This window comes from Spinacia oleracea, chromosome 4 (assembly GCF_020520425.1).
Source record: "Spinacia oleracea cultivar Varoflay chromosome 4, BTI_SOV_V1, whole genome shotgun sequence".
NCBI classification, from domain to species: Eukaryota; Viridiplantae; Streptophyta; class Magnoliopsida; order Caryophyllales; family Amaranthaceae; genus Spinacia; species Spinacia oleracea.
Window position 1 is genome coordinate 78,978,482 of NC_079490.1, and position 25,268 is coordinate 79,003,749.

At 37.5% G+C, this 25,268-nt stretch overlaps 1 protein-coding gene, 1 long non-coding RNA gene and 1 other non-coding gene across 3 annotated transcripts; 1 reads left to right on the forward strand and 2 right to left on the reverse strand.

The window, feature by feature from the left end:
* Positions 1-4,242: 4,242 nt before the first annotated feature.
* On the reverse strand, positions 4,243-5,205 carry LOC130472456 (uncharacterized). The gene is made up of 2 exons (XR_008932743.1): positions 4,871-5,205; positions 4,243-4,686 (listed from the first exon to the last, which is right to left on the reverse strand). It is a non-coding gene; the product is annotated as an uncharacterized lncRNA (long non-coding RNA).
* A 101-nt stretch (positions 5,206-5,306) lies between these two features.
* Positions 5,307-16,933, forward strand: LOC110799168 (uncharacterized). Its single transcript, XM_022004382.2, has 5 exons — positions 5,307-5,618; positions 7,590-8,132; positions 12,564-12,652; positions 13,372-13,471; positions 16,445-16,933. Exons 1-5 carry the CDS (start codon positions 5,469-5,471, stop codon positions 16,622-16,624), a joined length of 1,062 nt encoding a protein of 353 aa, XP_021860074.1. The 5' UTR covers positions 5,307-5,468; the 3' UTR covers positions 16,625-16,933.
* An 8,228-nt stretch (positions 16,934-25,161) lies between these two features.
* LOC130460230 (small nucleolar RNA R71) lies at positions 25,162-25,268 on the reverse strand. Its single transcript, XR_008920166.1, has one exon. It is a non-coding gene; the product is annotated as a small nucleolar RNA R71 (small nucleolar RNA).

Below are 25,268 nucleotides of genomic sequence, written 5' to 3' on the forward strand. Positions count from 1 at the left end.
AATTAAACTTAGAAATATAATCAGAAATATTAATTAGTTTTAGCTTGCATAAAAATGGAAACTAAGTTAACAAGATTTCGCCACGTATAGAAGAAGAAGAGAAAATGGGGTTTGCAATGCATTTGGACTGAAATGTGAGACAAAGAGAAGCCAAAAATATTTTTCAATCAAGCTCTTATCATGGAGGTTACACGTATAAAAGGAAGGTTGAAGAGGAGAATGGACTTTGTTCTTTTTATTTCACAAAGAGCAAAATGATAAATTCACACTCAACAATAGAAATCAGATTTTTGATTAATAATGGGCTTGAACGAACAAACTCACATATGAAAATATGTTGAGCACAAATAATCTGTATTATGTCACAATAAAAAGATAGACATAATAGGATAATTGAAATAAATTGAAAAAAAATTAAGGACGTAATTACATTAATAATCGTAATTGCAGAATAATAAAAGAGGCTTAAAAATACGGGGTGTTACAGAAATAGAATAGGCAATGAAGAAGAGAATTATGCCAATCCGGCCTATAGCACGGTACAATCACGAATTGAATGTGATTGGGCGAAAAAGGGCCAAAAAATACCGAGTATAACACACAACACAAGTTGGTGTGTGTGTTGCGTTCGGTGCAAGCACGGAAAGCAGGGGCAATAACAACACGGCTCGGCAACAGCGCACGAGCAAGGAGAGGATAGAGTGTGTAGGTGTGTGTGGGGCCGGGCACGAGACCACGCAGCAACACAACAACGAACAACATCAGCAACATCACGCAAGGGTGCGGGTTGTGCGGGTAGGTTGCAGCGACGAGGGGCGAGAGAGGGGTGATCGAGGTGCGTGCCGTGCGAGAGGCACGAGCAACTTAGGAAACAAGGGAGTTCGAGGGCACGAGCACAAGCGCACCAACGAGCAGCGTGCTTGGTTGAGTGCTGGCCAGGGAATGGTCGAGAGAAAGAGAGAGCCGAAGGAGAGGAGAGCAAGGGGAAGAGAGAGAAAGTTTAATGAAATAGTGGAGATCATTAAGGTGAGGGGATATATTTATAGTTTCCTAATCCCTAGTGGGCTTAGGTTTAGGGGTTTGCACTGGGCTTTCACAATTGGGTTTGGTTTAATATTTAATACTTGAAAACTCTATTGGGCTCTCCAACTGAATTGAATTGGGCTCGGAATTAATTTAAAACACGAGCCAACAAAATTTCCCGACTTGAATAATAAAATAATAAATTTATTTAAGTTATTTCGGAATTAATAAAATAATAATTATATTATTTTAAATAAAAATACATTTAAATCAGCAATTTAATTTCTAAAATTCATAAAAATACTTTATAAATATAATAAAACATATTTATAAATTCAAAAAAATACGAGGTATTACATCGACCATGGGTCGAGGTTTCCTACCATTCACTAAGAGGTCCACATACATCATGTTTATGGAGCTCTCTCTTGTCTTCGGGGCCTCTTTCTTCATTGCATACATCATGTAGACGGAACTCACTCTGGGGGCTCTTTGATCCTCATTGCATGCTTCTTCTTTTGTCTCTTTCGGTGTTTCCTCTACGGACATGGCCGACAACTTTTTCTGCGGGTTTTCAATCTCCCCTTTGTGCTTGCAATCCCACCATTTGTGTGGCCTTCGACATAGCAAAATGTTAATCCTGCTACGTTTCTCGAGGGCGTGCTGATCGTGGATTCTTTTATGGACAAGGAAGGTGATGACCAGGATTTCTGCGAGTCTCCTCCCCCATTTTCCTTTCTTGAATCCCCCGACTGAGTTAGACGTCATCCTTGAGTCATTTCTCGCACTCTTGGGTGATCTTGGAGTCGGGCGCTCTAAACTTGTAAGCGTCCCCCTTGGTTCTTCTTCCGAGCTATGGCCCTTCCCTACGGAGTAGTCCATTAGTCGCTCTGCAGCAGTCATGGCTGTCGAGAGGGTGTCAACCTTCGCCCTCAAAACTTAACGCTGCGCCCATTCTTTCATCCCGTGAACAATGTTGAACAACCGATCCTTCTCATTCATGTCTCTGATGTCCAACATGCAAGTGAGTATTCTTTCACATAGTCGCGTATGAAGCCCTTTTGGTGGATCTCATGTAGCTTCATTCTTGCAAAAAACTCAGTGTTCTCGGGGTAGAACTGATCTTTGAGATCCTTTTTGAACTCTTCCCAAGTATCTATCTTGACTTTCACATCTTTGATGTCATCGTTCTTTGGGCGCCATCATAGCTTTGCATCATCCGACAAATGTATGGTCGCAATATCCACCTTTAGATCGTCACTAAACTGACAAATTCTGGAATACTGCTCCATGTTGAAGAGGAAGTTATCAACTTCCTTCGAGTCTCAAACGCCACTATAGTCTCGAGGTTTTTGAGGTTTGATTTTCATCGCACCACCTCCACCCGAGTCAGTCCTTGCAGCGTGCATTAGGGTCGCACACTTGTCTTGTGCATCTTCAGCTTGTCCCTTGACAAAGCTAAGTTGTACATACAGTCCTTCTATTTCTTGCATGAGCTCGTTAACCGCATTCTCGATTCTCTCTATTTCTTTTGCTTGGCCAATCACAATTTTATCGAGTCGGGTCCAGTTCTCTACCTAGTCCTCTAGCTAGGCTATTCTTTAATTCTTCGATTGATCCCATCTTAGATTGCTTTCTCGGGTCTCTTGATGTCTAGGTTTGAACCTTGGCTTTGATACCAACTATCAGGGTCCGAGTTTTCTACACCGGATCGTGCGGCGCGCTCTTGTCTATGGGGATGCAAGCCTTATGCGGAAAGTGAATCTCAAGGCTCGGGGTACGAGCGGATGCTTGCTTCAGAATAAGAACTCTTGCCTATTGCATGGCGACAAGAGCGAGGGTCGAGGGTCGATCGGGGCGCTTGGGTGCGCACATCAGGCACAAGCGGGACCGACGACGAGAATGTATCTGTTTCGGTGGAGACTTTGTTGAGTCTTGAAGAGCTTAAAAACATGCGATAGCACAATATCTATAAAGGCTAACAACAATGCAAGTGATTAAGCAAAGATAATTTCTGATGAGAGGTATTGGTCCATACCCCTCATAGAGGTTTATTTTGAATTAGCTAAAAACGGCTAGTGAACATTAGAATGACAGTAACATAATAGTTATCTCTAAAGCCTAGATAACAATTAGAAAGATCCTAGAAAACAATAGATAATAAAAATACAAGTAAAAGAAGGTTGTATTCTAACACTTTGCATACATTACTTCAATATGTACGTGGCAATCTACAAAAAATTTTCATACAAATTTTCTTGAAAGAAGAAATATATATCAAAAGTATGCATGGTTGACAGCAACATTGTCATGAAAAATGTGAAACCAAATTAAATAAATGTAAGTTGGCTTACAAGCTGCGGAGATATGTTGCCCCACACGCTCAGATTACCAAAATTTATTCACTTGACTTGGGGTCACATATTCGATCCCGGTCAAATTAATACTTCCTCCGTCTCTTTTTATTTTTTACGTTTGGAATTTTTCACGCGTTTTAACGAATAATTAATTTGCATCGAGATTCCTCAATTTTTTTATTTAAACAAGATAAATTACGTTTATTTATAATGTTTTCACTTTTATCAAAATTCTGATATTGGGGAAATGAGAAAAATTTAATGTTCCAATGAAAAAGTGTGAGAGATTAAATGACCCAATGAATTTAATTGGTTAAAATAATAATTGGTCACAAATTTTGATAGAATACTAAGTTATTATGTGATAATATAAAAAGAAATGTAAAGAACATTTTCAAATACTAAAAAAGGAAAACGTAAAAAACAAAAAGAGACGGAGAGAGTAAAAGTTTTGACCCTTACCTACAATTAATATTGCAGTCATTTTATCGATCAATTATCACGACCCAAACTAAATATCATCATGTATGTGATCTGAGGGTTATATAATACGGTTTTTTCATGAAATGCCCCTGAGGTTTGCAAAAACGCACCAAATACCCTCGCGTCTTTTGAATCACATAATATACCCCTATTTTTTCCCAAGTTTGCACCAAATACCCCTAAACCGACTTTCCGTTAGTCATCCGTTAAGTCGTGTTCATAATTCATAAAATACACCTATTTTGAAACTAAGTTGCACCAAATACCCAAACTGCTTTTAAACTGCAGAATTTGATTTCCACAAATCGTTCACCTAAATCAATTTAATCAACCTAAAAGTTAAACCTAAAACAGAAATATAAGTAATAATCAAATAAAATTGTGGAATAACAAGATTTATATAGCGTTTAAGAGTGCTTTATTACATCCCCTGTTAGGAGCCTTTGAAAATCTTTATTCACTCTGCGTATTGCCCTACCTGGAAGCCTGGATGCACTTGGCGTGAATGCAAGGAAAAGAAACAAAAGAAAAAGAGGAGACATTGCTGCTGCTAGCAATGTAGCATCACTATGGGGATTGGAAAGTCAGCTTGTATGCCCGTGAGAAATGTAATTAAAAGAGGAGATAAAAGAGAAGTAGATCCATTCAGAAATCATGTTTTAGCAGCTTTGTTGTTGGGATAGTCTAGTCTCTCGAATGCAAGCTGGTTTCATTGGTTGGTTATCAATACGATTTCCCATTAATTTCTCTTCTGCAGTCTTATTTTTCTCCATTCCAGACCTTTCTTCTCTAATCTAAACCCATTCTTGCAGCAGGTGCGGCACTGCAACACACAAAAAAGAATTAACCCTAGTTTAACCAATCCTCCAATCGAAGAACCCTAATTTTTAAAACCCCCAATAAGAGAACCCTAATTTATAAAGAAACCCCCAATTTCACAACACAAAAACATCACAAAGAGAACATAGTGAAAAAGAATCGAGGGAGGAGTTAAGGAGAGAGATTACCTGTCATCACGGTTAAAGCTTCCAACCTTGGTCAACAATGGTAGAGAGCACAATTAAGAATTGAGGGAGGAGTGAATTCAAGAACAATCCATTTAAATTTGATGGCGCGTGAAGGATCTCGATCTACACCGAAGAAAATTGCGGTGGCGCGCGAAGGAGATCGACCACCGCTGACCAGAGAGCAAGAGTAAGAACAGGGGAGAGGAGAGAACAGGGGAGAGGAGAGAGAAAGAGGAAGAACAGGGGAGAGGAGAGAGAAAGATAAGAAGTTTGAGATTTTTTTGGAATTTATGTCGAAAAACATCATTAAGGGCAAAATGGTAAATTGCAACTAACGGTAGACTAACGTCCGTTAGCTCCAAGTGCATCTCATGAACAGTACGAAAAAATAGGGGTATATTATGTGATTCGAAACACACGAGGGTATTTGGTGCATTTTTGCAAACCTCGGGGCATTTCATGAACAATGGCGAAAGGTGTATATAATATAGGCACCTAAAAGCCTTAAACCTCGGCACCTTGCCTTTCCCTCCTTCAAAAACCCCTCATTGTCTGCCTCCACACTCCTCATTCCTCATTCCTCATAGAGTTGTGAACAATGGCGAAAGGTGACGACGCAAGAATCAAGAAGAAGAACAAAGCCAATAGGAAGAAGCTTGCTAAAGATCCTACTTCCGTGTCTGCTCGCGTTGCTGCTCTTATTGCTGCCAAAAAGCGTCGTCAATCCGGCAAGCGCCGCAACTGTCAGGTCCTCTCTCTTTGACTCCTCTTTTAACTTGTTTTCGTGGATTAGTGTAGCGTTTATACGTGCTTTCTGCTTGTTGATTTATATGGGTTTGTTCTATTTCGTTTTTTTCCCTTCTGAGTTGTGTAAATTGTTATCTATTTGAGTTTAGAAGTGCATATTTTTTAGTGTTTTTATATTAATTTGGGAGTATTTCACCATTTATTCTCCATAATTACATATTTCGAAACGGGCATAGGTTATTTCAAAACGCGGTTAGAAGTATTGTGCTCGACTAGTTGTTGAAAGATGCCTGGAGGGCTGGAGGTAGCAATTAATTGAGGAATAGCGCGCAGATTGGTTATTCCGGAAATGTCTGTTTGGGTTTTTTTCGTATAGACTGCTTGAAACTTGAAAGGAAGAAGCCAAGGAAAGAGGAAAGAGCATAAGTTAATTCTTAGCTCCGTTGTTCGGTTTATGGGGGCATGTTGAATGGAATAGAAAACAATGCATATATTTTTGTTGGTTGGCTATGAGAAATTAAGAAGTGGTGAAGCTAAAAAAATTAACTACAGCTCGAACTTTGAATATCCTTATTTCAATCAATTTGAGAGCATAATAGGACATTTGCCATTTCTTTGGCTTTTTTGTGAAGTTGTTATGGGGCATCTGTTAATGCTGATTTGACTTCAGATTCTGTATTTGTTTTTTTCCTTCTTGTTTCTTGGAGTTAATAAATTGTGGTTTGGAATAAATGCACAAATTTAGGTGACTTGGTTATTGTTTGGGGTTGAATACACAGATCCAAAGCATAGGTATTTATGTTTCGATATATTTGTATAGTTTTGTGAATCGAAATCCCCCGATGTAGTAACTCAAGTCTCGAAAAGAAAAACCACATTTTTCTTTATTTCCTTTGTTTCACATCCTATTCCTTTTGCCTGATATGTCGTATGCAGACAATCTTCTTTTGAGTCGCTGACATTCACGGACATTAGATTGAAGAAGGCATTTTCATTAGAAATCTACATCACATTCCCAACGTCCTCGTAGCAGGAAACTCTTGAATTACTATATGGTTGGAATGTTTTGTTCTTAAGCACCTGGGTCTTCAGAGGCCGATAGGCGGTATAATCTTGCTTAAATTGTACAAACACATACATCTTAAATAGGAGAGTAGTGAGAAACATCACTTTAGCAAGGGCTAGTATAGTAGGAATCACACAAGAAGCAGTTGGGATTTTGGGAAAGTAGTTAGTGCTGATAGTAAGTCAACATGTGAATGACATGACAAATTGACAACTTTGTAATGTTTTCACTTGAAGGAAGTTCTTCTTATAAGCATATTGTCTATTGCTTGTTTCCACTTTGGAAAAATAGTTAAGAACTTGGTGCTGGTGTCATAAGAGCATAACAGATAGCTATCAGTTTTTTTCCCAATAAATCAATAAAAATGCATTTCTGCAAGTCTATGTTAGTTAAAAAATATATGTAAAAAAAGAGGCCAAAATTATTATATAACAATGATAATTGCCATTTACGTTGTCGTTATGTCCCCGCTTTTCCACAGTAAAAAAATGTTTATTTGTCTTTTTTAAGTTGCTAGTAACAACTTTTCCCTTCCTTAGTTTTAATTCTATCGTCTTAATTAGGAAGAATTTATCAACGAGTTTAGTTTGTTAGCTGCTAAAGTAGTTTGTTGTAACCATGCTTGGAAAATCAAATGATTGACTCTTCTCCCTCTTTTTATTTTTCTTAAACTTTCCCTTCTTTCTTCATCGTGCCTACTTAATGAACAGACTCTAAACATATGTTATTGTTATTATTATCCTTATTTTAATTTTAGCTGTCTGGTTTACATTTGGGATTTATTTATTACTGCATCAAAGAGTAAATATTTCTCTATACACTATATCTTTTGGATGAACGTCTGTAATGTTTGGATATCCTTCTCATTTTACATCTTTCTGGTTGGTATAATCTTCTACGTTTTAGGGCATGTGCTATAGTCTTCCCTCACCCGAGGATCCTTTCAATGAGAGACATGGAAAAGAAGATTTTAGCAGTAGGAAGATCAAACGTCTGGCTCCTGAGGTAAAGACCAAGCAAACCTTAAAAAAGGAAGCCAATAAACAGCAGAAAAGAATGCTTTCTGGTGACCAAGTGAACATTAAGGAAAAGAATACAAAGCTAGGCGGAGGAGACTTCCAAGATTTTACTTCAGGAAATTCTGGCTGCCCATCTAAGTTTCTTTGCTCGTGCTTAAACTCCATAAAGGATTCTTTGCTTGGTGATGGTGTGCTTAATAAGGAACAAGATAAACCTTTGTTTGTTGACTCATGGGGAGTTGAATTTTGGAAGTCTTATTCCTCTGGAGTTGATATTTTGGAAAACAGTGGTTCTAGTCCTTCTGTGCAGCAAATGGCCTGGATAGCCTCCACCGCAGCTGACAGCATTTCACAGAAGGAGAAGGATGGGATATCCTTTACCAGCCCGTTCCTGTTATATCTTGTACCATCACAACAGAAGGCTAATAAGGTCAGTTGGCATAACTTTTTAAGTTTTTTCTGATGTGAGATTGATGTTACATTTACTCATTTTTATGTTCTCACAAATTAGTGCACATCCATGAAGTGATAATTTTCAGAATGAATGAGGGCTAACATTAGTGATTGTAACAACATTAACATCTAGATTAAACTGTCATAGGATTAAAGGAAGGAACATTGTTAATTTTGTAATATTTTGTAACTCTTGGAAGTGTTAATATCGATTTACATAATGGAATTAATGCCACATTCTTTGAAGAAAACTTCTTTAGTGAGCTTCTGCTTTCCACCCCCTGTATCGCCAAACATTGATGGAGTCTTTGTAGGCTATAGCCCTTTCTTTCTTCAATGGCTCTAGTTTGCTTATTTTGACGTCACTTCTTGAGAACTTCTCATTTCTTGGTGTAGTCAAAAGGATAACACAAGAAAGAATGCACTGTCTTGAAAATGCAGCTGTCATTTGTCATTTCTAGGCTATTTCACTCAGACTCTGATCTGAAGTTTGACACGGGTAAGTGTTGAAGTGTCTGGCGCTGCTGATTTTTGATAATTTTCATGATTTTGGGCCATTTCAGCCAAGTGTCAAATTGTCCTTACCTGTCGAGGGTCTGACATGGTTACTTGAGGGTCTGACATGAAGAGTCCGAGTAACAAAGTTCCAGGTACTATCATTATTCATCTTGCTGTTTCAGGAGCCATTTACTTAGAGGATGGAGAATGGGGTGGCACTAAGTCACTAACCTACTATTCCCCTAGCTAGACAAGTTCACTTTTACGTATGATGCTAGGATTTGGATTTGAATGTGACTTGTAAGACTCCAGAGTGGATCCAAGAGTTAAAGATAATTTATTTATTTTTACTTTGAAAATACATGTACAAGGTTAAACTATTTCTCAAGTGAAAATATGCATAATAGGATATAGATTTTCAAAATAATTATGAGTATAGTTTCAAACAAATTTCTTTAATATTTATAATTTTGAAACTTATGATAAATAAATAGGACTAATTGGTAACAACTAACAAAGTGAAATAGATTCTGAAGAAAATGAAAAATTACCAGCAAATATAGTCCCTTTCGTTTTTGGCTCATTGACGGATCTTATCCCACTTCTTTTCACCCGTTTCAAGTCTAGTTAATTATTATCTTCATTTCTCAACTTACTCCCTTATATTATTTTCTCTGCCGAAAACCCAATTGTTCTCCGGTTAAACCATTGACAAGACATTGTCTTTCCTGGGAGATAAAACGGCCTACCCTCTTTCTGTTTTTTCTCATCAATTAATGGGTCTTTTATAAAGATCTAGGGTTTTTGAATGCCAATCCTTGATCGTAATGGTAATTCTTTGTAGCTGAAGACATGTATGTTGCTTAATTTTACAGATAGAGGAGGTAAGTTTAATTTCGCTAGTTAAAAAATCTCATGTTTGTGTTATATTATCTGAGCCTGAAATGATACTCTGTCTTCTGTATCCATGCTGTGTCATGTTGACATCCTTACTTTACATCCTTCAGCTCCCTGTAGGTAAGAAATATGTCATAGGTGATTTGTAAACAGAAGACCAACTTTGTATAAGTAAAAGAAGGGAGCAAGCATCCTTGAAACATTCTCAAGAGACTCATGCGTATAGAGTACTGTATGCTAACGGACACATCAACACTCGGTTAAACTCGGTTAGTTGATTGCCTTGAAGACTCCATCCTTGTGTTTGATCCGGGTAGTTATAACATGAAGGCAGTTCATAACTTTTAAGTTGATGATGATTTATCCAAGCAGATCAATGAAGTGTTAACAGAATTAAAAGTTTGTGGATAAATCGGCTATGACCCTTCTTTATGGATCAGTAACATGTAAGCTAGGGATATAGGATGAAATGAGGGTGTTATAAGGTAATACTGATAATTTGCAGTTAGAAATGACTAAAGAGGGTGAATTACTCTTAATTATAATTGGTTTAAATGGAGAAATTTTAGTTTATATGAGGTCAACTATGAAGAATATATTTGTACTCAACTCATCCTATGAAGAAAGTCCCACATGGAGATTAAAATCTATTTTATATGATGTGCACATGACTCACCATTAGCTCGGCAAAGCAAGCAAGCCTTCCCTTTGCAACATATAGTTTGTATTGATTTTCCCCAGAGCTAACGTCCAAGCTCTCATTTGTGCTAGGTGAGGCATGCATGAATTTACCTCAGGCGCATAATTTTCTATTCTACACTAATTTTATTTATATTTTTATTGAGTGCGCCTTACTCACTTCTATGAGTCACACCGAGGCGCACCGCAGCAAGTCCTCTATTGCCTTAGCGAGTTAGTGCACTTTGAGATTCTTTATACATTGTGCAGGACTAATAAATTTTGTACTCATAATCCTCATGACTCTTTTCCCTTTGAATTTATGTTTATTTTTCCTTATATATACATGGTATATACTAGGTATAGGTATGCTGTAAATTTGCACAAAGTTGTGCTTTGAGTTCGCGATGTGTGTGCATCTGCCTCATTTCACATGTCTCCGGTTTCAAGACTTTTTGGCTTTTCCACCTCTGTAGGCCCTGTGCTTTTAAGAAAACTAACTCTTATGCGGCCGTGTAAGATGCTTTTCTGTTTCAATGCATTAGCATATCCAAGAAGCCAATAAGGACGCCCATGTCATACGACACATCTAACTTTTAAGGCCTTGTTTCAGCACACACTGGGTTGCAATTTCAGTGCTCAAGCTTGGCAAAGTTGATCCTAATCATTTTTTATTTAGTCTTTTAGATTATCTTTTAGTGGACAGGGGTCAGTGTTGTTTGGCAGTCCAGAATTGCTGACCATTTGAAGCGCAAAACGTTGGAAACATGATTTTCCTTGTTTCAGCATACAGTGGGTTACACTTTCAGTGCTCAAGCTTGGAAAACTTGATCCTAATCACTTTGGATCTAGTCTTTTAGATAATCTTTAAGTGGCTAGGGTCAGTGTTGGTTGGCAGTCCAGAATTGCTGGCTATTTGGGGCCCAGAACGCTGGAAAACATGATTTACACTATTAACTTGGGGGTATCATTTTCAGTTTCCAGTTTTTGGTTTTTCAGTTTTATAAGTCATATGATTTATATTGAATCATGAAATAAAAAATAATCATACTTATAGTAATCATGTTAATTTTGAAAACTGACAACAAAATACTGGAAACTACTTTTTGTGGTTTTCATCTTTTGGTTTTTAGTTTTGTAAATAACAGATAATTGGAAACAAAAACCGATACCGAACGGGCCCTTGGCAATCCAGTTTTGAAGATACAGAAGATGATGTTTCTGTCCCATGTGGACCTTTTTAATCCATGTGAAGGTGCTTTAAGTAACACATTCCAGATCTAGGGTTGGCATAAAATACCCTAGATCGGAAGCCACACACGAGAAAAAGCAGTCCAAGTCATTAGGGTTTTTGTTTACAGGTGTAGTACAAAGCCATTGGTGAACTTCTCGTCTCTTGTTGCCAGCAGCAGCAGCGGCTTGCTAGTATTTGTCAGTAGACACAAAGAAAATGTTTTGTCTGTTTTCACCTTCCGTCTCCAATATCTTCACTTTTATTGGTAAATGTAATCGTGACGTCTACTTCACTGCTACTTTTATATGTTGGAGAGACATAAGTTTTTATCTTTTCCTTCACAGAAGTCTGAACTCCCAACTCAAGTATATTTACTAGTACCCATCTATCCATTAGTTAAATTGAAAATGTTTCATGAGCTTTGCGACTTAGCATTAGCAACAGATCTTTTATAGTGTCTGTGTGTGTGTGCATGCACGCGAGGTTAGAAATATGTTTTGGGATCTTGATACTTGGAGAGAGAAAAGGGGAATCCACTTGATCTATAGGGATTTCCTGATAATAAAGACTTTTGGGTGAAAGATAAAAATCACCATATGTAAATTCTGGGTGCATGATTTCTTTTCCCACATGTTCCCAGACTACTCACCTACCCATATTGAAGAGTATACTAGCATTGTATTTCATGGTAAATTTTGGTGAAGTGTGAGCTTCTTTTCCAATCGTATTTCAATCTCTAATTTCACAGCTGTCACTTTGTTTGATATTTAATTCTTTTTTTCTATCTCTGTCAAAAAATCATCAAAGTTGCTTAAGTTCCCTTTTACATTGTAGCAACAAATTATGTCGTACAAATCATTCTCACGAAATATCATAGGCATACCCTAGGGTTGCTCTTATTTTGCCTTTTCAAAATAAGAGTGTTTAAATCCTAAGCTGTTGTGGCTGCAAATTTGTAATCGAGTCTGAAATCATTAGGGATATGGGTTAAAGTCCTTGCAAGCTACTAGAAGAAAATAAGACTTCTAACCTGATGCACATTTTTTCATTTCTAAGGTCCTCAAAGTTTGTTCTGCTTTGATTTCTTTTGTGTTCTTTTAGGTGCGTTCTGTGTGCAAGCCCTTAAAAGCTTTCGGCATTCACACAGTCAGTTTACATCCTGGTACTTCAGTGGAGCATCAAGTTCAAGGGTGAGACTGAAATCTCCGTTTTTTGCGTACCATGCACTTGAATATCAGTTGTCGATGCATTGGTAGATCACTTGTATACTTTCCATTTATTTCCTGCAGCCAAGGGACTAATGATTTTTTTTATTGCATTCTTGAATCTACATTTTGATGGTATTCTATTCGCAGGACATTCTGAGAGACCCTTAAGAAACAGGCACTGTTACGATTAATAACTCTGTTGAGAACTGGATTGCTTATTTAATTTATTGGAAATTATTGCTTGATATATTGATGGTCTTGGTGTAAACATCTGTTGGGTTTTGTGCACTTTTATGCCATTTAAAATGGGTTAATTTTTCGTTGTAAGTGGTTGTTTGGTTAGATCTAGGCAGTTACATTTGCTAGGAATTTGCAATTTCCAGGGAGTAATTTCCTTGGAAATGTAGAAAGTTTTGTTTTTTGCAGGAAGTTGTACTTGTTGTGGGAAGTTTCACTTACATTTTGTGAACAAAGTAACCAAATATCCCCATATCATGGGAAGGAGAACTATCTAGGAAGTGTCAACCAAGCAACTCCCTAGGTTTCTACTTCACAGTAATTTGTCCCTGTGTAATCTTGTGTCAACCTAATGCCGTTATATAAAACAAAATCTGTATTTTTTGCAGTTCCATGTGTTGCAATTCTAGCTTTAGGAATCAATTGATCTTGTTTTCTCATGATAAACTTTTTTTTTTCTGCAGCCTACAGAGCTGTGAACCTGAATTTCTTATAGCAACACCTGAACGCCTGAGGGAGCTTGTTTTGCTAAAGGCAGTTGATATATCAGGGGTTTCATTGCTGGTAATTTTTATTTCAGAGTTTGTTTTGTGTGTTAAATTTGAGGCATTTGTTGTGCTACTTACATTTTTGGACATCAATTATTGCCCGTTATTGCCATTCAATCTTTAAACACTTCCATGTGAAAGCAAAATTTGGCATTTGCATGAGAAGTTTGAAGTAGGGAGGGGAGACTGGGTAAAAGACAGACAAAAGGAAGGATGGTAATGTGAGAGCTAGGCTTGTAGTTTTGAGATCTGTTTTCATTTTCTTACACTGCAAAAAAGGATACGCATCTTGTGTAATCCTTCTCTTAAGCAGGACAAGGAGACATGAAAAGACTATTACCCAGTTGATGGACTGAATCCATGCTTCCCTTGTCCTTATCCTGTTAATCAGAAGTAATACAGGATCCAATTCTTTTTCTTCTGTGCTGGCTGATGGACATTTGAAGTTTGAACAAAAGGCTATGGTAGCTAAAGATGTGAATCTACTGTCATCTTTTTGGGAACAATTTTTTTTTATGCAATTCAAAATTTAGAGAGTAAAAAAAAATAAAAAATTGGCTGGCCTGAATAATTATTTGAATCCAGCTGAGCATTTCAAATAGAGAATAAAATCTGAATATGAAAACTGGAAATTTTATGGATGAGCATTAATGTTGACTTAAATTGATGAACTGGCAGTGGAAGACAAGATTTAAAAAGTAATATTTTAAAATTTCTGACTAAATTGTAAACGTAACTTTATAACATACTACCTCAGTTCCTTAAAGTTCTTTACACTTACTATTTGCACGGACTCTAATGCAATATTTAACCACTAATATATCCAATTCCGTATGAGAAAGTTATAAAAAGTTGATATTCTGAAAATACATACCGGGACCAATCTAACAAGATCTTACATGATGACGTTTTGATGTGCTTCTTATATAATAGTGAGAATTTACGGTCAAAATGTATTCATACTTTGGACACATATTCTAAGGCGTAAATAACTTTCAGGACCGGAGTTGGTATTTATATTATGCGTGACTATATCTCACTACTGTGTTTCCTAATTTTTTTATTCTTTGATTGGTTAAAATTATTGTGTTGCCAAAGTGGTAGTTGTGCTATGAAGAGGTAATCTAGGAAGTTAATAAGCCAAAATAATGAACATGCATGGCTTTTTTGGGCCAATACGGGATAGCAAAGATTACATAGAAACTAGATTGTCGCTAATTCCCGCTTTAATAGCCATTTCATGGGAAGGACCAACTAGACCTCTACAAACCTTCATCAAAGAGAAAATATTAAAATTATCACAAAAGATTATGTTCATGAGAATTTTGATCTCAAACGCCCCTTTCTGCGGACATCAAAGGAAAGAGAAGCTCTCAGTGAGTCAATCCATGCACCGATAGTGTCAAAGCCACCTTGGGGGCTATATTGTATACCAGAAAGTGGAGGCTTCTGCTTGCAGGGAAGAAATTGCCATGCCCTTTCTTCCATCTTCTGTTAATTTACTTCCTTCTTCAGTTTCTTCCAAGTCCGTTGGATGAACGATGCTCTTGGAGAAAAATTGCTCTGGGGTTCGCGAAGGAATACAATGCTTTGTGGATGGATGATTATTAAGCTCGGATATGATGTTGAGAACTAAGGATGGTGGAGTATGAAGATTACTTCGTGTCAAAGTGTAGGCAAATGGAAATCCATTTCAGGTGGGTTATATAATTTCAACTTTCAAGTCCTTGCTTGGTTTCAAAGTAAAGAGTGTTTCAAAAGTTCTGTTTGGCTTGACTTTTGGTGTGAAGATTAGCCAGGTGTGGAGATTAGCCACGAAAAGGTTAATTCCTAGATTTGTTTAGATATTCCCTAATAAAGGAGGCTACCGTTTCTGAGGTTTTAGTGACTAGAAGCAATGAATGTTACCTTTCTAGACTTATTGGGAATAAGATTCGTTCTTGAGGCTTTTGGATGACTTTCTGTTCAAGAGGTCTCTTTGGAGGGGAAAGAAGTGATGATTTGGTGGCTTACTAAAGGCTCTCTTTTTCTTCTGGATCTTGCTTGAAAAAAATTCCTCGTGGATTTCCCTGCTTCTGATGTTTGGAAGATGAAAGCTCCTCCTAAATAAAAAAATTCCCCACTTGGGTGGCGGTCAAAGAGAAGATCCCAACGAAGGATTATCTCAAGTTCAAGAAGACTTTTTTCACTACTAGTTGTTGCAGTTTGTTCCTTAAGGAGAAAGAATCTGTTAATCATCTTCTGCACTATTTCCTTGGGCTTTTTCTCTTTCGCCTAATATTTAGCGTTGTTTGGTTGAGCTGTGTCAACTAGATGTACTTGTTGCCCGGAAAGAAGTAAGAAAGAATTATTGCTTGCTGAAGTGTGTATGAATTATGATCCCGCTGCCACTTTGTTGGGGTGCACTTGGAAAGAAAGAAACAACGGACTTTTGAAATAACTTCCGCTCATCAAGGTTTCAAGTTCCAAAATTGTTAAATGTTAGAATCCGAGTATCACCTAAATTTTCTTAATTTCGAAGATGAAGTGTTCTTCAATAGCCTTAGGTCATGAGCCTTATTTTCCTTAGCCCTCACTTATCGCTTACCAAACAAAAGGTCTACCCAGCCTTAGATAGAATGTGGCCAACAGAAGTTCTACTTAAACTCCATTATTTCCTGCATGCATCTTATATTTATATGAGTCAGAGATTTTTTGTTTTTGTTTATGAGAACTGTTTGCTCTGAAGCAACAATCTTAAAATCCTTGTTTGAACATTTTTATTAATGTTTGAAGTAATTTTGTTTTTAATTTTTGTAACTTATTACTTTGTATACATAGTTTCATCTCTTTGAATACTTAGATGCTGTGTGCTCTAAAGGGGGTTAAGTGTGTCAACAACATGGTATTTACGTTACTTAATTCCTGTTGATGGATGTGATTTTGCTAAGTTTCAGTTTTCCAAGTTGTTGGCTTATGTTTGAGATGCCTTTTCCCGTGTATGGAACAGGTTGTGGATGGAATAGACGCTATATCTCACTGCCTAGATGCGGTAAAAAGCATAAAAAAGTCAATATCTGGAAAGCCCTGCACAATGGCTTTCCAGGGTCACTCTGATATAGAGAGGATTCTCAGGAAACCCTTTGATACTTTATCTCTTGATGGACCAAGAAAGAGTAAAGTTTTCTGAAGTTTCTGAACAAATTCATCTGTAGTCGAAGTCATAGATTAAAGATTACTGAATGCATCTTGGATTGGATATTGCAAAAACCATATCCAACAAGACATAGAATGTGCAACATAGCCATGGAAGTTGTGAAGCTTGTGAGTTTATTATATCTTGTCTTAGTTATTGAACCATCTAGTCTCGGAGTCAATTCACGTAATTGAATTATTGTTTGGTTATTTGTATTCTCTTCATTTTTGGAAGTACCAGAATTTCTATTAACTTGGTTTGGTTTGTTGATAGATATTGGAGTTGATATCTCTCTTTCATAGATGTCAGGATTGATTTAAACCGATGAACATTAACAGTGAATGAATTATGTACTTAGACATTTTTGGCAACTACTAAATATAAATAGGAATTAATTATGAAGATAATAAGTTAATTATTTTAGTAATCATATTTGCTTGTTAGAGAATAAATGTGATTAGTGGGACAATATTGATTGAGCGTATAACTAAAATATATTAATCCTATGAGGTTACATATTGTAACACTAGTTAAACACTAACATATGACTTTGTGTGATTGATATCTCCTTTACATTTTTAATTGGATTATCATAATGGAAGAAAACGAAAAAGATCCAAAGGTTGGTAATTTCCAAATAATCATTTGGTCATTCGTTTTTTTTGTTTTGGTAATGACCAAAGGGTTATTCGGAAATTGCATAAAACTCAATTATGCATTGAAGGTTGGTAATTTCCAAATAACCTTTTTGTCATTACCAGAAAAAAAAAAAAAAATGTTTGCTCCATAACTTATTGTGATGATGCTTTAAGGAAAAAGATCAAATATTTTAATGTGAAAAAGATCTCAACTTTAATGTGCTTCATAACTTTGACATTGATTACGAAAACACAATTGAATTTGAAAAACAATCCTAACCGGTTTTGGATTCAAACAAACTCAATTCTAATCCTAGCCCAAGTTGGCAAAGCCCAAAACAAGAAAACCCATATCCCCTACCCATATTTCAATCTCACGTAAAAATACTCTCAGTCCCTTCTCCTTCACTTTCACGTGAAACAAAAAAAGAAGAAACAAATACCCTCTTCCTCCCCCTTCACGTGGAACCTGTTTCCTCTTCCTCCCTTTGCCCAGCCGCCAGCCAGCAGCCTCGCTGGACCACCGTCACTGCCACCAGTCCCCTCCGCCGTCGGTACTCCTCCTTCTTCTCTCACTCGTTTTTCCTTTCGTTCTTCTTCTCACGTTGCTTCGTATATTGCTCTCCTCAATTGATTTTCTATTTTCGTACAGCCCGTCGCCGTACTCGCCGCCAGCATAGCCACCTTGTCGTCGCCTGACCGCGACCCTTTGCACGGTAGTCCTCTCGTCTTTCTGTTTCGTTGTCTTGCTTTCTTTTGTTCTCCTTTTTTAGTTCTCACCCGTTTCTGATGTTGCGGCAGCCAAACACCACCACCGGTGCGCCGCCGTTCCCCACCTCGCCGTCGTTCCACCGTTGTCGCGCCTGTGCTCCGCCGGCCAGCATCTCCTTGAATCTTTATTTGGTTAATTTCTTAAACCCTAAGTTAATTAAATGTTTTAAATATATTTTATAAATTTAATCTATGTTTTGATTGAATTAAATTTATGATTTTTATGATTTATTTACGAATTTCAGATTTAATATTTGCATAATTGAATTATCAATTTTCAGATTTTATAAATTGATTGAAACAAGAATTTGAATTAATTAAGCGGGAATTCTAAGTTTTTAATGGTTTTAAATCATGGTAGAATGATTAGGAATGATTTAAACTATTATTTTATACTCTAAGCATGATAATTTGGTGTTGGGGAAGTTTTAAACAAGTTTATATTGCTGGAAATTTAAAGTATGATGCTTTGAAGAGTTTTCAACGAATTTCAATCCTCAATTCAATAATTACGATGCTAGGAAATCAAATATCCGAGTTTTGATATTGGGGAAGGTTCTAAATATGTTTAGGATATGATGTATTTAGAATGCTTTATTATTGTTGCGAATGATTAGAAGTTGATTGGGAATCCTTGTTGGTTGTTTTAGGCGGAGAAATCTCTGTAGCCGACTTTTGAGATTGTTAAAGTGGCCTACCAATTTGTTTACACAAGGTACGTACATACACGTGTGCTTGGGGATGTGTGATATTATTGAAACCATGTTGAATTTGTTGATGAACTTGGTTATGTTGAAATTTACATGTTTAATGTTGTTGGATGAACATGTTGAACATATATTTCGTTATGAGAATTATAACATGTTTGTATGGATGATTGATGCAAGCATGTCGGTTGGGATTTTATATATTGGTTTAGATCGATTGATCGTTGTTCCCTTTTAGCATTTCACTACTTTATGAGGGCCGAGGACCTTGTTTAGTAAGTTGATACTTTACACCTATATAAAGGTGGTTAACCATTGTTAAAGGAATGGTTGAATTAATTGGAATGAGTTATTGATTGATAACTTTGTGATCGCTTACTTAATTCCAAGATAAAAACGGTTGTAAATACTAGTTGATTATGTGATTTATGTGATTGACGAGTCATAACAAAGTATTAATTGGTAAATCATGTAAAGTGAAACTGAATAGCAATAGCTTTAGACTGTGCATGTCTGAAGTGACGGACAAACAAGAGTTGGGGTTCATGGTGGTAGCCCATGGCCTTTTCTGGGACCGGATTGTTCACCGGGTTCTATTTTTCTTCAAAAGTTCCTCGATATCGCAGGTCACTGAGGTTACGGAGTCGCGCCCGTACCTCGTCTTCCTTAGTGAAGACTTCTGGTTGGACAACTCGTTCCATTGACTTTTTCAATTATTATTAGGAATCATGGTAGAATGATTAGGAATGATTTAAACTATTATTTTATACTCTAAGCATGATAATTTGGTGTTGGGGAAGTTTTAAACAAGTTTATTGCTGGAAATTTAAAGTATGATGCTTTGAAGAGTTTTCAACGAATTTCAATCATTAATTCAATAATTACGATGCTAGGAAATCAAATATCCGAGTTTTGATATTGGCGAAGGTTCTAAATATGTTTAGGATATGATGTATTTAGAATGCTTTATTATTGTTGTGAATGGTTAGAACTTGATTGGGAATCCTTGTTGGTTGTTTTAGGCGGAGAATTCTCTGTAGGCGAATTTTGAGATTGTTAAAGTGGCCTACCGATTTGTTTACACAAGGTACGTACATACATGTGTGCTTGGGGATGTGTGATATGATTGAAACCATGTTGAATTTGTTGATGAACTTGGTTATGTTGAAATTTACATGTTTAATGTTGTTGGATGAACATGTTGAACATATATTTCGTTATGAGAATTATAACATGTTTGTATGGATGATTGATGCAAGCATGTCGGTTGGGATTTTATATATTGGTTTATATCGATTGATCGTTGTTCCCTTTTAGCATTTCACTACTTTATGAGGGCCGAGGACCTTGTTTAGTAAGTTGATACTTCACACCTATATAAAGGTGGTTAACCATTGTTAAAGGAAAGGTTAAATTAATTGGAATGAGTTATTGATTGATAACTTTGTGATCGCTTACTTAATTCCAAGATAAAAACAGTTGTGAATACTAGTTGATTATGTGATTTATGTGATTGACGAGTCATAACAAAGTATTAATTGGTAAATCATGTAAAGTGAAACTGAATAGCAATAGCTTTAGACTGTGCACGTCTGAAGTGACGGACAAACAAGAGTTGGGGTTCATGGTGGTAGCCCATGGCCTTTTCTGGGACCGGATTGATCACCGTGTTCTATTTTTCTTCAAAAGTTCCTCTATATCGCAGGTCACTGAGGTTACGGAGTCGCGCCCGTACCTCGTCTTCCTTAGTGAAGACTTCTGGTTGGACAACTCGGTCCATTGACTATTTCAATTAAAATAATATTATTGTTATAAAAGTCTAGTCCAGTCTAGCCTAGTCTAGTCAAGTGTGGTCTTCAAATTAATATGTTTTGTTTGCCCTTACTTATGTTTTATTAGTATCATGTTATGATTGTTCGTTTAATAGAATCATGTTAGGATTATTATTGATTTAGTATGTAGTACTCAGCTTTGCTGATTACGTGCTTTGTTTGTGTGTGTTGATCATGGCTATGCCTTATTGATCCTGTGATGACCCATTTTGGTGAGAAGTCTCTAAGGATAAATAAGCATTGTCCATCTACAGGTTTGAAGATGATGCATCATTGGGATCGGGATTAGAGAGCTTGTATTTAGTTTTAATTCGCTTAGTTGACTTGGGTTTGTTAAATTGAACTTTAACTTGTCGTACTAGCTACATCACTTTATTCTCGTTGATTGGTTTTGGATTTTACTTTGTGATTGATTATTTATAAACCTAAAGTTAGTTCTACGTTTTCCGCTGCAAAATTCTGAATAAGCCGTTACGTTTTCACACGGGCGATAATTCCTTGATAATTCTCTACGTTTTATATTAAAAGGTTATTTTAGAAAAGAAAGAATTGTCGTGGTGTTACAATAACAAATACATGAACAAAAAACAATCGAATTTGGGAGAAAATTATTAAAAGTTACAATTTTTTTTTTGACATAAGCTTAAAGAAACTACAACCTGTCAAAAAAACATAAAAGAGTTGTCTCCACCTCCGTAACCAACACATGAGCTTGTTGAATCCTCCGTCTCTCAACCTTGTGGACGCTGCACCATCTAAAGGTCCTACAAATCCTTTGAATTTTCTTGATCGTCCGTAGGATCTTAATATCAACCTGTACTTTGTCTTGTAACATAACTACCAGATAGTGAGAGACAATAAGAGGGTTATCGAATCGAATTGAGATTGAGCAACCCATCACAGGCCATAAAGACATGCTAAGGCTTCTGCTTGCAGAGCTGAGCTTACCACCCCAAAGGTCGCCCCCTTATAAAGACAGACTAAGGCTTCTGCTTGCAGAGCTGAGCTTGCCACCCCAAAGGTCTCTCCCCCTATAACTTCCATCTCGCTGTGAGTTTCTAGGAACCATCCCATACCAGTTCTATTCATATCCTTATTCTACGCTTCATTGGTCAGAAGAATTTGCATGTTCTCCCATTGACCATCATCTGCTAGAATTGCTCGAAAGAAGTCGAGGGACACACTAGATCTTCCTCAGGAGGTGTAACTGACGGAGGTTTCCCGTGCTACTGGCATGCAACATCCCTTGTTGGGTTAACCCCTTGGTAATTAACGCACAAACCGATGCCCTATTTCACGTGTTTCCTCTAAAAACATGTTATTCCTATATAACCATAAACCCCATAGTGTTATAAGAAATAGACACATCGCGAGCTACCTTTGCCATCCTGGATAACAAAGAGTCGGATATAAGAAAGGAGCCATTCAAAAAAGGAAAGTTTTCCATTTATTTTTGAGCGGATAGCGAGGTTTCCACCCCTCCAAGTTTTCTTTGCAATCTCATAAAAGAGAAAAATGTGTTGAATATCCTCAGCCAGTCCTTGAAAAAATCACACATCACTGATATCTGTAACCTTCTCCTATTTAAGCCAACCTTTGTAGCCAGGCCTCCCTTGATAAGTTTCCACATGAAGAGTTTCCATTTTGGAGGAAGCTTAAGGGACCACAAAAGTTTACAACATCTGGGATCTGAGGTCTTTGGTTCGGAGCTACAGTTGTCGAGAATATTACGAATAGCTTGCTCCGAAGGAGGCATGTTCGGACTAACCTTGAAGTGGGATTTAGCAAGGTTGAGTTGTTGCTCCGAAACCTCGCCAAACCTTGAAATGATAGACTCCTTTAATGTTACTACAACTAGCCGGAGTTGCCTTAAAAAAGAGAAGAGCATCATCCGCAAAAACACAAGTGTGTAATCTCCGAGCTCCTTCTCGTTAAGCCAATACCCTGAAATTAATGCAAATTTGTTGCTAATTGCAGCATTCTAGAGATAATATCTATATAGAATAAAAGGAGATATGGGGATAAAGGATCTCCCTGTATGATTCGACACTTTGGCAGGAATTGATATGATGTTTCTCCATTTATGAGGACTTTGTACGAAATCGTCGAGATGCATTGGTAGATCAGATGTATCGAATGAGCCGGAAAGCCATAAGTTCGAAGAACCCGGAGGAGAAAATCTCAGTGGACTTTATCGTAGGCTTTGCTCATATAAATTTTAACCGAGGCTAAATAATCATTTCCAGTGGATATTTGGTTGACTTTATCAATTTAACTCAGGAGAATGTTATATACCGAGAGTGGAACATGACAGCTGACTGAATATGTAGCTAATGTAGGACATTTAATTCAAGATGATATGTAATTTGTTTTTTTTTAATAGTTTGCACCTCCCCTCGATTATCCATAGAGAAAAATTAAGTCTCGAAATGAGGGCCTTGATATGTGTATTTTATATAGTGTTTTCACCCCCGTCCCTTAGTACTTTTACGCGTTAAATGAGCTCTTAGGAGCCGTTTTTAGTACTAATCTGTGTATTTGAGTGTGCCTTGAGTTTCAGGACTACTTTGTGAGAAATTGGTCTTTTTAGACCCGTTTCATGATGATTTAGGCCACTACGCATTCCCGAGGGAGTTCGGGACGACTATTGTCGACTTACGGGAGCCTTAGATGTTCACGATTGATCCCCAGAAGTTAGACTCGGTGTTGCGGACGAAGAGCTTCCCGCCCGGTTGATCTCCCCTCGCCCACCGGGCGAGCAAGCAGAGGAGCAGGCAGTCAGCTAGGCGCCCGACGGGCGGTGCTTCGCCCGGTGCCCACCGGGAGCCCATTAGAAGCAGCAGCAGCAACTTTCGCCTTCCGCCCGACGGGCGAGTGCCGCCCTACCGGGCACGTGCAGATGCTATCAAAAACGTCTCCCTCTGCCACGGGCAGACCTGCGCCCGACGGGCGGGTTACGAGCTGGTCGCCCGACGGGCGGATGGTTGCCCGACCGGGCGACGACAACCTAAAGCCCTTTTTCCGCGGTTTTCTTCCGGTTTTTTCTTATGTTTATGGGCAAACTATAAATACTAAGCTTAGTTATTTTAGTTGTACATCTTAATTTCTAGTATTAGCCCCTTAGTTTATTTTCTCTTAGCTTTGTTTTCTCTCTAAATTAGTTCAAAACACTTAGTTTCAAATTCAATAAAAATTCAAGCTTTCTATTTCCATTGTTCTTCAATTAGGTATTGTTCTTTATTTAAATTCTTTGTTTTGCTATAATCATGTTTCCCATCATGTTAATTTCTTTGTTTATTGTTAATATGCTTGAGTAGTCTATTTTCTAGGGTTTGGGGATCCTTGAATAATATGAAGGGATATTGAATAATTGTGATTGTTGACATTGTAATTAATTCCTATTGATTGGTTTATTTCACTATACAATTAGATTTGCGTAGGTTTAATTGTGGTAGTTATGCAATATCAAGTTAATATTCAAGAGATGCAATTTGATGTTTAGGCTTGTGTCAATAGGTGGAATTAGAGTTAATACGTAGCGAGAGCCCGTTAATTCTAACTCTATGATTAGTATCGATTAGAGAGAGCATGCTAGTCTAATTAATTACTTTGTTGATTATCGTGATTGTTTATTGTCCTGGATTGTTATCTGTTGGTGAACCTATGCCCTAGATTCCTTAATATATTCATTCCTAGTTGTTTAATTATCGCCGTAGTTTTAGCAAACCATCAAACCAACTCTTGTTCCCAATAGTCTAGTCTAATTGATTAATAGTCGAAAGAACACTGTTTCCATGTGGATTCGATCCTGACTTCCCTTGCTACCTAGCTAGTGGACTTAGGTTTATTTTTGATAAGGTGATACGACTTTAGCCTGTCAAATTTTGGCGCCGTTGCCGGGGAAACTGTTTTATTTTCTATTCTTGATTGTTTATCCTAGATTATTGTTTGTTACTACTCAAGGAACTCACGTTCCTTGAGACGGGATCTCACATTGTTTTGTAGTTTCTTTGTCTATGCCCAGGACCGTAGGTACTAGTAATCTTACTCCATTCGATCCTGAGCCCGAAAGAACCTTTCGTAGACGAAGAACTTTCATTTCACAGTGTGGGAATTACTCTGATTCTGATCATAATATTGGCGATCTTTTTCCTTCAGATACAGATTCAGTTTCAGAGATAGAGATGGGTGACGAAACTCCACTACCGCCACCTACCCCACGGCTTACAGACTATTCTAAGCCAAGTCTGTCTGTGCTACCAAAGGCAATCATGCCTTCTATTGCAGCTGAGACCTTCAAGATTGAGCCTGCATTGATTAACATGATTGAGAGATGCCAGTACGGTGGGGAACCAGGTGAAGATCCGAATCTTCACATACAGTCCTTCATCGAATATTGTTCCACCATCAAGCAAAAGGGATTGACTCCGGAGCAGACTATGGAGATACTTTTCCCGTTCTCTCTGAGTGGGAAAGCTAAGTTGTGGATTAATGGGTTGAATCGGGCGGCTTTGAAAATCACTAATTGGGAGTCCTTGGCCCTTGTTTTTTATGTTAAATATTTTCCACCTGAGAAAACGGCTCGTCTGAGGGGTCAGATATTAGGTATCTCTCAACAAGCAGATGAGAGTTTGTGCGAGGTCTGGGAGAGATTCAAGGACTTGCAGAGAGAGTGCCCGCACCATGGTTT